Genomic DNA, 12,392 nt, shown 5'->3' with positions numbered 1-12,392 from the left:
TTTATACTTTAGTTTAAGCCCATTACTTTGCTGAATTCTCACAGAAATTGTAACTATTGATGCCCCTTTAACCTCCTCCTCCCTAAACTACGTGGGCCCAATTTTCTTCTTTGAATTTCTTTATCATTATTCTGACAAATCTTATTGTGTCCCATTCTTATATTCTTTTCCTCACTACATCGTTATGTTTTCTAGTCCAGCAGTAAGTACAATGGTAATATTTGTTCTATCCCATCACCTTTACACGTGACCAGTCACAATTCCCAGAAGGATTAGTGTCCAGGAGCATTAGGTTAGAAGGGGTGGTTTCTCCTGGCTTGCCAGCACTAACCTGTGTTGCTGAAGTGTCTCTTGTTTGGGTGGCCATAGTTGTCACGTGGGTGCCCGTGCATCTGCTGCTGGGTGTGGGAAGGGGGCATATGGATCTTCTGGGAATGAGGATTGTGAGGCACGTGAGACTGGGACATCACGGAATCGCGGCTGGAGCCTGAAGGCTCTGGGCGGAACGGCTTCTTCATGCTGGACGTGTCCTCCTTCTTTTTCTGCTCCTGCAAGGTGGAAGAGAGGGATACAGCTCAGCTGGTCTTCCATCAAAAGATTTGGACTCTGTGTGGAATGGCCTTGTCTGTCAGGCTCTGGATTTTCCTGCCTCTTTGAAGACCCGGTGAACCAACTGTGCCCGAGCACGGTGCAAACGTGGTGGAGGACAGGCACGGTTTTGCAGCACTGCTTCTACACTTATTTCTACAGGGCAGCATGCCAGGCTTTTCACTCTAAAGGGCAACTCAACACCATATGCCACACCAAACAATGCTTTTTCTTGGTCAGAACAGCCAGGACAAAGTGACCAGAAATGCCACATGAAAGAGAAGGCAAATGCAGCCAGACTGTTTAGATGTTGAGAAAATCACACACTGACAACAACAACTAAGAACACCCACGTTAAGAGGCAGAAAGTATTGGCACTTTAAGTGCAGCAACATTTAAAGACAGCAATCAAAGGAAAGGCACTTCAGCTCTCACCTCCTCTTCCTGTGATCTTTTCTTATGAGCCATCTTGTAGAGTTTGTGTAGTTTTCTGGCATCAAATTCTGTGAATTTTGACACAAATATCCATAGGTTCCTAGAAGGACATGAACGTTTTCTGTTAATTGCTACATCAGCAGTTTAACTGCCAACTGCTTCCAAACCAACACCAAATCAATTTGACCCCTTCTGGAAAACAGTCTCAACCCAGCACAGGACAGGATGATCAGGAGGGCTGGAACCAAGTTTCTCAAAGTAAAATAAAGAGGTTTGCACTGGTTTATCTAAACTACCTTTGAAATCCAGGTAAATGAAACCAACACTTGCAGAAAAAACCCTCACCTGGGACTGGCCATGGAAAACCATCCCTGGAAGTGTTCAAGGCTAGGTTGGATGGGGCTCTGATCAACCTGGTGTAGAGGAAGATGTCCTTGCTCATGGTAGGGGGGTTGGAACTAGATAATCTTTAAGGTCCCTCCCAACCCAAAACATTTCATAATTCTGTAATTCTATGGACTGAGTGGGCTAGAGAACACAAGATTTCACTGGTTAAATAACAGGCAAATGGCACATTCACTCACATAAAACTCAGCAGCCTGAGTTTTTTCAAAATATCCTAGACCAGCCAAGGAAAACAAAATGATCCCTCACCTTCTCCATAGCTTGATGTGATCCTGGTCAGTGTAGGCTTTAAGGCACTCAGAGATGCGATCACCAATTTTTAGGAGGCAGTTGCGTGTGTGCTCCAGTTGTTCTTGAACTGTCAGTCCTTTATCAGGCTTATCAAGCTGCTTCAGTGCTTTTTTGACTGGTCTCATCCTTTCCTTGCACTTGAAAGAGCCATAGAGAGGAGAAAGTGATTAATTTGGCACAGGTCTCTACACTGTTCCCCTGTTAATCAGAGCTGCAAGAAGTTCATTAGAACAAGCTTTTAGCTTTATCTGACCATTAGACAAGGAGAAATCAGCTATAAAACAGCAATTTGTTAGACATGCTGCAGATAATAATCAGGAAAAGACAAGAGTCTCCCCATCTCCACTGCCTCTGCCTTTTAGAGGGGAACAATTTGCCGTGCAAGCCATAACCACACATGGTCTGCTCCCACACAGATCCCACAGCAGGTAGAGAGGCATATCCAAGTATCCACACACTGAACCAGCAGCCCCAGCTGAAGGAGAGCTCACTTAATCCTGTTCATCACTATATGCAGTCACTTTAATGCTCCCTTTTACCAAAACTAGCAGGCATGAGATGAAAGCATCTTTTTCAACTGTGCTTATCAACACTGGGCACAGACAGGAAATCAGACAGGTTTCTACTGCCTGACTGGACCTTCCATGTATCACAAGAGGGAAAGTTATAGAAAAAGACAAAAAATAACAAAGACCTGAGGCGAACATACAGCTTTGCCTTGAGAGAACTGTTTTTAAGAAGTGGTATTTCAGCCAAGGAGAATCTGCCATGACAACTTTTACTAAATGGCTATTTTTGCAACGAGCCTTGTGGGCACATTTGCTGTGAGAGCATTTACACAGCTCTCTACCTCCCAGAGCCATACAAGGTCACCCTGTAAACTCTATTTCCCTGCCTGGAAGAGCCCCAAATGGCTCCTTGGCTTCTATAGGGAAGGGATTGCCACATAAGGCTGCAGGGTCTTCTGTAACCCAGGGCTGCCAAATGAGAGGTGGGAATTTACCAGCTGAAGCAGAGAGCTCTTGTGCTTGCTCTGCTGACACGCTACCAGTGAGTAGCACAGAGGCTGGTGGTCAGATCTCATCCAGGATTGTCCTGCCCTGCTCTCAGATTGACCAGAGGAAATCCCTGTGGGGCGCTCGGAGAGGGTTCACACCCTGACACCTACAACATGTCCTTCTAAGCAAACCCCAACCGCCTTGGGCTGGGCTCTCTGCCACTGCCCTCCCATCTCCCGAGGAAAATACTCACTATGCTGAATGTTTCTTGGTCCAGATCATCATCCTCATCTTCGCCAATGGGGATCGGTTCACTCCCTGCAGTAATGTGGACGGGACCTTGTGATCTCTTCCCTTTGCTCCCAGATTTGGCCTCTCCACCTTTAGGCTTTACAAGGACAAATTACACACATCACATGACAAGCCAGACTGCAGGATCCCAAGTAATCCAACTAACAGCCTCTGCACTATTGTTACTGGCAGTTGTTAAACCCTGGGCACTGCTCCTACAACTTTCCTCCCAGAATCAAAAACTGTTGAGCTGCAATGGCTCTATTTAGCTTTACATCACCCCTAAGGGAGCAGAGGGAAGTCAGAGCCAACAGTTTGGACATGAATATGATATTCACACTCATGGAGAGAAAACCAAGTGCTGAAGACTTGGAAGAGAGTGTAAGTGAAAGAATATCCCTCCCTTGCAAAGGACAGAGCTCAGGGTAGTCTCATGCCTACAAGGATCTGCAACTTCATGTGATGTCACTAGTTCTCAAACCATGGCCTGTTTATGTAAAATTTTACTTACATGACTTATCTGCAGTCAAAGCCGTACCAAATATCACTGGAAAGAAAACCTTCCCCTACATTCTCAACAAAACTTCTTGGTTTGCACTTATGACCTCAGTGTCAAAGCACACTCACATGCAGCACATACCTGTTCCTTGGACAGGTACTTCAGGTCAGTATGGGAGCTTTTACTCCCCTTCCAATTTGAACCCAGCCTCAGGGCAGTTGCACCCAAGATTCAAGAGACATTTTAGTCTCCAACATACCAGGGATGTTGAAACACTCATTCTGGTTGAGTCCTGAACAGTGACAATGACAACTTTTCAGTCTTGATGGTGTGGGCAGTTGGGTCATTTGGGTGAGTTTAAATTAAAGGGGAATAAAGACAAGGAGCTGCCAACTCTGTGATAAATCACAGCTGAACAGAACTTTGATCTGAGTGCTCCAGGCTCTTCCCCTGTTCTTCCTTAACATCAGCTATGTGGCCATATCACTGTCACAGGGATAGCTGTACTTTAAAGGCAGACTGACAAAATCTCTTCCTTTTTGCTTCATGTTCCATCAACCTTTAGGACATACTGCCTTTTCTACTTTTTATGGCAAGAAGGGCTGAAAACAGGATACCACCTCACCCCCCAGTGCTTCATTGATGTCTCTTCACACAGGGCCTTCCATGAATCCTAAGTCTCACAGTTTGTCCTTCTGCTCAGGGACTTTCCTATCAAACTGCTCCTGAGAGTACCACATACCTTCTCTTTCTTGTCTTTTGTTTTCTTTTTCTCTTTATCACTTTCCTTTTCTTTCTTAGAGGATGTCTGTTTTTCCTTGTTCTCTTTGTTCTCTTTCTTCTTCTGTTTCTTTTTCACCGGGCTCTTGTCCAAGCCATCCTCCTAGAAAACCAGTCACAGCACAAAGTTGGAGTCCTCACCTCATGCACACTTTCTTCCAATAAAACTTACATCCTTAAAATGCAGGCAACTTTTGAGGTACATCCAAATTTGCCCTCACACCTCTTTAACCAGACAGCAAGCCCTGCTTAAGCAGCTGCCATCCACCCAAACTTGACAAAAGGGTATAAAAACCAGAGGAGCCCCAGCCTGTGACAAGCTAGCAAGCTGCAGATCTGCACTGCTTTCCTGTGCCAGCTGTGCTCCAGAACGCTCAGCCCCTGAGGTAGATACTGATCAGCACATGAACAAAAAGCCTCAGACTACAAGCCAAACCACTCAATGACAGAACGTTTTCTAAGCAACAGCATGACCTTGGTAAACTCCAACTTCACCACTGGCTGACGTGCCCAAAAGGAGAGAGAAACAATTCTTCTTTCTCTCCTTTATAAGGGCAGCAGGCTTTGTCCTAACACAACCTTTCCTCCAAGTCAATATGTGGATGTGTGTGGCCACTCTAAGATGCCCAAAAACACTTAAAGCACTGACCTAAAAGAATAGGTGGGAAAGGTGCCTCCTTCACCCTGACAGGTGCATGTATGTTTTTGTAAGTTTGTCAGTCCTGTGGGAATTCACTCTGTAGTGCCCCCTGGCTCCCCAGGGCTTTGCTGGGGGTGCTTCTCAAGGTGAGTTTGGGCAGTAATAGCACAGCTCAAGGAAACCTGGAAAAGCCACTATCCACCAGGTTGACTCACCTTGACTTCACCTTCTTCTGACTGGTTGTCCGAGTGCCGAGGAGAGGAGAGTTCATTCCCATGCTCATCTTTGACTTTGGGAGCCTTGTTCTCTTTCTTTACTCGTGGCTTCCTCTTCTTTAGCTTGCCCTGGTGAAAACACAGAAGTAGTCAGAGCAAGCAAATAGCTACTTCCTGGAGCCATTTTATATCTCCTGAACGCCTTGCAAACAACTGCAGCCCTGCAGGATGGCAGGAAGCCTGATGAGCCCGAGTAAGTGCAATAAGCACCTGCCCCTCACTAATTATCACTTCAATATCACAATGCAATCAGACAACAGACAAGCCCATATTCCCTCACGGAGATGATGTTCAGTGACCTGAGAACACAGGTTGTTCCCTGCCATCAGCCTGCCATCACTCCTCTTGAAATCCCCAGAATCAAGCAGCCACATCTCACCTCTTCCCCATCTTTCATGTTTTCTTTCTTGTCCAGGTCTTTCTTCAGCAGTTTCAGTAGATAATCAACTCGAGTCTGGAGCTGTTTTCCCTGAGGTTTCTTATCTGTCTCAACAGGTAGGATCTTCAATAAAGCAGAAAACAAAAATATATACCTTCATGCACAAAGCTTGACAAAAGAGATACACACTATCAGCAGTCCTTCCAGGCCCAGCAAAGGGCTGGAGATGCTGCACCTTCTGGGGGAACAAGCAGGCTCAAGCATTCCTTCCCCCCTCCTCACAGACTCTCCCTGTCTGGCTAAAAGTGAAGCTCCCAGCAAACAAGCATCCCTCCCCTTGGACTTTTGCAGAAGTTGAAGGACCCCAAGGCAGCTCTCTAGGTTCTCTGGGATCTTTCTTGAAGAAAAAAGATCTTTTCTAGAAGAAAAAAAAACCTTTACAAACTATATTTGGGACCTTGTGTTGCAAAACTGAGTCCACTCTCCTTGACACATCAGATTTGTTTGTGACAGCCTTGTCACAGCAGGCTGGTCCCTCTGGTAACCTAAGACATTGCTACAGCAGTGGTACAGATGCAGAATTTTTAGCGGAAAACAAGGCTCCAAGGGGCCACTTTGTGGGAAGTATCTCAGCTCATCAACTAGGTTAGTTTCATACTTCATTGGAAACTGGGTGGTGTGTCTCAGGCAGTTGTTTCCACTATAAGATGCCTTTCTGAACTCCACATATTAAGGGCTCTCAGCCACAGCATGATCTTTGCTAAAAGCACTAGTAGGGATGTCATGGGAATGTCACACATTGGCAGCAAAGCTGGCGTGGAGATTCCCGATGCTCCTCAGCCCTGTGCTGCAGTTTGCTCTTTCCACTGCACTGACACAACGGATGGAGGCTTATTTTTAACCCAGATCATTTCAACATGGTCCCCACAAGCTGTACTTGTGGGCATGACTGAGGAACAGAGGAACTAGATGGAGGCTTTCCAGCTGGCTGTGCTGCCATCACCAGTCATGTAACTATACCCTCAAAGCTAACACAGACCAGTCTTGACATAAGCAGTGTCAAATCTGTGAAAAATTACTTCCACGCAGAAATTCAGACTCATCAAGTCATGATTATGCAATGCAGCCTCTTCTGTCCTGTGCATGTAACCACACATGTCAGCATTGCCATTTTCTTCCTGCATCGTTTCAGTGTGGTTCATGTGGTACTGCTCAGGGAAAATGTACTGCCCATCAAATAACACAGCTCTGCTTTCCATCGAGCATGCAACATTCCATGAAGGTCACTGTTTTCCTCATTATTATTTATTATTATTATTTTTGGAGAAGTTATAAACACAAACATCTGTTCCTGGAGTAAATGAAGCATGTTCTCTGTGAGCACTGCCATGGACCCAATGGAATCAGCAAGCGAAGCGACCTACCTTATCAGATAACTTCAATTCCGGATCTGTTTTAATTAGCTCCCAGTTTCCATAACCATGCTCGTAAATTCCCACTAACAAGCGAGAATCCTCCTCCACTCCCCAGTCTACATCAAAATGAGCAGCTTTGACACGGCACGTCAGGCGATACCTAAAGGCATTTCAAACACGAGCTACTTTTAATGCTGTGGAGGATAAAGCAAATCCACATATCCAGGCTATTCACTTTCCACTACAAAATCCAAATTCCCTGAGCCTCTTTCTGCATTGCCTAACTTTAGCCAAACTCACTTCTTCCTTTCCTCTGGGTCTGCAGGAATGGATTTATGCAGCATTTCAAACTCCTCTTCGTGCTGGATGATGGATTTCACGTTGACTTGGACACCAGAAATCTTGATAGTAGGACCTCGTCTTTTTCCAGGTCCTTTCCCTGCTCAACAATAAAACAAAGCAACTAAGAGAACTCTTACAGAAAGAAGTGCCTCTGTAAAAATGGCTTCACAGACAGTGATCAAGACCTTGCCTCAACCACTTATTTAAACATAAGGCCCAAAATATAAGTTTTCTTACACTAACTCACTTAGATTTGCAATCCAAACACCTCCCAGTATCATTTTCTTAAAAACACATCCAAGTATGCTCGAGCTGTTGCTTCAGCAGTTTTGTTCAGCTGCAACAGGCAGAGACCCAGCAGGAAATCCACACCTGACCCTTTATCTCTACACCAACAGCACAGAACAGCCATACAGAGAGTGGATGATGATTCCAGCTCTGGGAAGTGCTAACTGTGGATCCAGCTTTACCATGGAGTACATAGCACCAGTTTGCTTCCCAGTCCCCAGAGCAGTTAAAATTTGGGCTTTGTGACCCAGCATTAAATCAGCTGATCACTTCAGTCTCTCCCCTTGAAAACACATGTCCAGCAGAAACCAGCAGACCCAAGCAGCACTTTCCAGTCTGAGCAGAAGGCTCAGGAGTTTCTCTCCATTGGTGACAGCTGCCTGGCAGAGATGGGATGGTTTAAGTGTGTGCTTGTTTTATTGCTTCTAAGTCACAATGTGGCACACCTCCCCAGCCAGCATGGCAACAGTTTCCTCTCCAGCTCCATGGAACAATCCCAAAAACATCATAACAGCAGCATACAACCCTCTTGCCTACCTTCCCCTGGATTTTCTTTCAGCTGCTCCTCGTATTCTTGCATTGCTGACACACAGCTGTTGTGGATGAGCTCCCCTAAACGTTTCAGATCAGCCACAGATTTATCCACCAGCTCAGCATCTCGGGCAATACACTCCAACCTGGGAAAGGGGGAAAGTGTTTTGTATTTGATAGAGAATATCTCCTCCCAGTCATCTCCTAATCAACTGTTTCACAGCTTTTAGTACTCAATACTGTACATATACGAATGTATGAAACACGCACAAGTTGAGTTTGTGCAGGAAGCAACTCAGTTTTTTGGTCTTTTTTTAGGTCTAACAGCTGCACTTCAGATGTAGAATAAGTGATCAAATCCTTTGGATTTTTTAGTACTAAAGCAAAGGTGGGAACTGTCTGTCTTGGGGACAACAGGGGCCCTCTATGACTGCCCAGTGTTCCCTCAGGCTTTCCTAGTTCCATATTAACTCCATCTGATGGTCCAAAGCTGCCATCTGCTGTCCCTTTTGCCTGCCTGAAGACTCACACGCAAGCCTTGTGTTTCACAACAGAAGAGTACAACCAGCTGAAAAAACACTGTAATTCTCATACAATATATGCAGGGAACCCTGCCTCAGCCCTGAGACCTCAGCAGGGGCTTTCCAGCCCCAGCACATATGGCATCTCCCTTCCCCCCTCACTAATGCTGGGTCACAGCACTCAGCCAGGGCTCTGCTGACCCACGCTTGAGGATGGTCTGTGCCTCTCCCCGTTTCCCTTCAAGAGGGACAGAGCATGGAAAGATGCTCCAAATTCAGTTTTGAGGCTAACGTGCAGAGAGAAGCTTGGCAAGCGTTTTGGGTAGTATTTGCTGTTCCAACAGCTGCTCCCTCTCTTTTCTAGGCTGAGTGGGAATGCCCCAAGGGCCGGACTCTGCCAGCAGGACGATGCTGTTACAGCCCGGCGCCACGACTGCTCGAGATGCTTTTGGCCAGCACTCATCAGTGCCCATCAACTGAGGCACAAGGGACTGCACAGCAGTGCTTGTGTTCCTGATGACATGACAGCAAGGTTCAAACACCCACAGCAATGTGTGTGTCTGGCTCTGCTCAGAAATACAATGTCCCTCCGTGATTCCCCTCTGGAGCAGGGCCAGGGTGGGACTCACCTTTCAAGAGGCAATCCAAACTTCTTGTAAGCCTTGATAAACCTAAGGAAAAAAAAATAAGAAGAAGACTAAACTAACTGCCATAAAAAGTAGGTCCAGTATCACAAATACACTTGAATATATGAATTACAGTCTGCCAGATTATCACTCTTGCATTCCCCATTGATTAGCTCAGTATCCCTCAGCACTGGGAAGCTTCATCCATTAGCCCCCACAACGAGTTTTGTGACCTTGGCTGGAGAAGAACACAATATTATTATGAATTTTGAGTGCTTGACAGATGACAAAAAAAAAAAAAAAAAGAGAGTCATAACTGTAGTGTAAAAAAAAAACAGAAGAAAATAGAAAGAAAAAATAGAAGAAAGCACTGGCTCACACCATGTTGGTAATTATTAACTTCATTTTTCCAGGAAGAAAAGAGGCATTAAATCAATGTCATTAGTAATTTTAAGGCTCAGGCTGTAAATGTAGCAACCCATCACAGAAGAGCCAAGCGTGGTTCAATCCATCACAGAGGTTTGCAAACAAGGATTGCTATTTATTTTTATGTCTTATTTTTATTGTGAAAGTCCCTGCCATGGCTAACACAACTTTAGGGCAAGAGTCAAATGTTGCTGCAATCAAACAGTGCCTTGTGCTAGGAGTAGACCCAATGGCTACAATTACAGGTTATTTTTTAAATTAATTATTTTTTTGCCTTCTTTTTTTCATCTTCTGCTCTTTCGGCCTCTTTCTGTTACATTACAATAAATGGCTGCTATATTCCATATTGTAACACGTCCTTCCTGCTCCATGGTTTCAAGATGGATATAGGGCAGGTACCACAGTCCAGAAAATGTGGTATCTCCTGCTTAAAAATATAGCAACTCAGATATGGAAAGAGTCAAGGAAAACTCATAGCCCTCTCTTTTCCATCTTTGGCTGAACATGTGGGCAGAGCTGTAAGACAAAGATCTTTGGGAAACATTCAAGAATAGAAGATAAAAGAAGAAAACAATACTCGAATTCAGCCCCCAGCTGCCTCCAAGGAACTGACACACAACTGCTGGGATCAGTGGGACCAGTGCTTCTCATGGGGTCACTTTGCCAGAGCCTGCCTTTCACTTAGAGCTTAAATCAGCAGGATAACTGCCAGAAAAATGTCAGGAAGGCCAGAGCCCTTAGCTTCTCCAGCTCTGTATCTCATGGCACCTAAGATCTCACGTGTTACATGGAATTAGCTCAATCCCCTTGGCCCAGGAAAGGCAGTTACAACAAGGATTAATCTCAGGAAGGCACCAGCTTCACTGTAGCCTGACTAAAGACAATCCAGTCCATTTTTCACTGACCTGGATGTTAAGGTCAGCTGGGAGCAAACTGAATTATATAAAGGTGCAGAAGCTGTCTCAATGAACCAGCTCCACCTAACCATTGACGTGCTTACAGGTGAACGCGTCCTGGATTAATCTGGGATTTTCTCCACCTGCATGGCATTTCTATATTTGGTTTCTGAACTGTCTCTTGTGCTCAGCACTGACCTCCTGATTTCAGCATCAGTAAATCCTTCCACAGTGTCTTTTCTAACACTCCGAGGACGTCCCCTGCGCTTTGGTCTCTTCTCGTCATCGGTGTCGTCAGTCTCACTTTCTGATCCAGATGATCTCTGCAGCCTTCTCTTAGTTTCTGCATCTGATTCACTGTCATTTGTCTGAGCCTGTATGTACCAGAAGAACAGTAGTATAGTTAACAACTGCTAATCTAATCAGCTAACAACCTTTTCTGTCCCTCCTGCACTGGCACTATTTAATGTACAGGCTGTAAAACACCTTGGCGTTTATTCCTAAAGATGCAAGAGCTCATGTAACCATCCTAGAAAGGCTGCACACCCTTGCAGTTCCCAGCTGGCAAAGGCTCTAGTGGTCATTCTCCCTGTAGAGCCAGCAGTTTCACAACTGTATTTTGATTTACTAAGGTTATGAGACATTAAAACACACTGATTTCCCTTAGACTATTTCAAAAACCAGGACTCCATGGAAATTAATCTGGATTCATCCAATATGAATTATCCTTCTCTCTCCGTTTTTCCCCAGCTCATCCAGAGAACAGTGCATAATCCATTAAAGTCCCATATCCCAGAAGAACTTCCTTGCACAGCCAGCTTTCTTTTGGATCGGGGTAGATCCCATGACCTAAAGAAGGACTCAGGAAGACACCATCTCCTTTGCCCCTCAAGATCCACATTTAGGCAAGAGCAGCCCAGGGAGCTAGCAAGTCCGAGGAAAACAAACAGCCAGAAAATGGCAAAATCTGCAGTAAAATCCAATACAGTTGGATACTTTGCCTTGTGGTCACTACAAGTTCTCTTTAATTTTGTTTGCTAAGATGAGTCGGACCAATTTAAGTCTGGGCCCTCACACTGCATCCCAAACCATGGGCCCAATGCATGATGCCAACAAGAGGTCAATGTGCTACCTCTGTGCTTTATTCCCAACCAACTTTGGAGGAGGAAAAGAAGCTCAGATGGCAAGGAGGCTTCCCTTGAGTGTTGCCTTTGCCAGCTCTTGTCTCCTGCCTCTCAGCTCCTCGAGATGGGCTGTACCTTTTTAGTTGAGCTCCGGATTCGAGGCAGCATGTAGATTTCCTCCAGCTCTTTCTGCCTTTCTTCCTCCTCCACCTTTTTCCTCTGTTCCTCTGGAATGATATCATCCCAGTCCTTCTGGGACCGCTCATCCAGCTCCGTCTCTTCCTCCTCCATGGTTGCAAAGTTGGCGACCTTTCACAAGCACAGGAAAAGTTTTAGCAATTCCCTCCCCTGGCAGGAACACTCCTGAGCTGTCTGCTAAGCCTCAACTCCTGCCCAGTAGGAATTCTGCCAACACTTCCATAAACTACTGCATAATTAATTCCTATGTCACTACATTCCTGGTTCCTTGCCACGTTTTTGGACTTACAGCTTTTGAGGAAGTACGTGCAGTTTAAGAAGTCCTGCTGAGCCTTTGTTAATTATTGGCTTTGCTTCCAAATTTGGTAAAATCTGAATTTGATTCACAGCCTTCAAAACCACTTACTCGAAAGCAAATTAATACCTACATCGGGGGGGGGGGGT

General features: G+C 45.3%; 1 protein-coding gene across 7 annotated transcripts in view; it reads right to left on the bottom strand.

Moving 5' to 3' along the window:
* The window catches only part of CHD2 (chromodomain helicase DNA binding protein 2), a 69,838-nt gene that overhangs the window by 3,904 nt on the left and 53,542 nt on the right, over positions 1 to 12,392 (bottom strand). For all 7 annotated transcript variants that reach the window (XM_064669059.1, XM_064669058.1, XM_064669064.1 and 4 more), the window contains 13 exons: positions 11,886 to 12,059; positions 10,825 to 11,000; positions 9,308 to 9,349; positions 8,164 to 8,303; positions 7,297 to 7,435; positions 7,006 to 7,156; positions 5,582 to 5,704; positions 5,143 to 5,271; positions 4,250 to 4,390; positions 2,971 to 3,105; positions 1,678 to 1,856; positions 1,024 to 1,123; positions 332 to 548 (listed from right to left, as the gene is read on the bottom strand). In XM_064669059.1, the coding sequence (XP_064525129.1) occupies positions 332 to 548; positions 1,024 to 1,123; positions 1,678 to 1,856; positions 2,971 to 3,105; positions 4,250 to 4,390; positions 5,143 to 5,271; positions 5,582 to 5,704; positions 7,006 to 7,156; positions 7,297 to 7,435; positions 8,164 to 8,303; positions 9,308 to 9,349; positions 10,825 to 11,000; positions 11,886 to 12,059 (1,846 nt within the window). The remainder of the gene's footprint in view (positions 1 to 331; positions 549 to 1,023; positions 1,124 to 1,677; positions 1,857 to 2,970; positions 3,106 to 4,249; positions 4,391 to 5,142; positions 5,272 to 5,581; positions 5,705 to 7,005; positions 7,157 to 7,296; positions 7,436 to 8,163; positions 8,304 to 9,307; positions 9,350 to 10,824; positions 11,001 to 11,885; positions 12,060 to 12,392) is intronic.

This window comes from Pseudopipra pipra, chromosome 12 (assembly GCF_036250125.1).
Source record: "Pseudopipra pipra isolate bDixPip1 chromosome 12, bDixPip1.hap1, whole genome shotgun sequence".
NCBI classification, from domain to species: domain Eukaryota; kingdom Metazoa; phylum Chordata; class Aves; order Passeriformes; family Pipridae; genus Pseudopipra; species Pseudopipra pipra.
The sequence above is the reverse complement of the archived record's forward strand: the minus strand, read 5'-3'. Positions and strand labels throughout refer to the sequence as shown.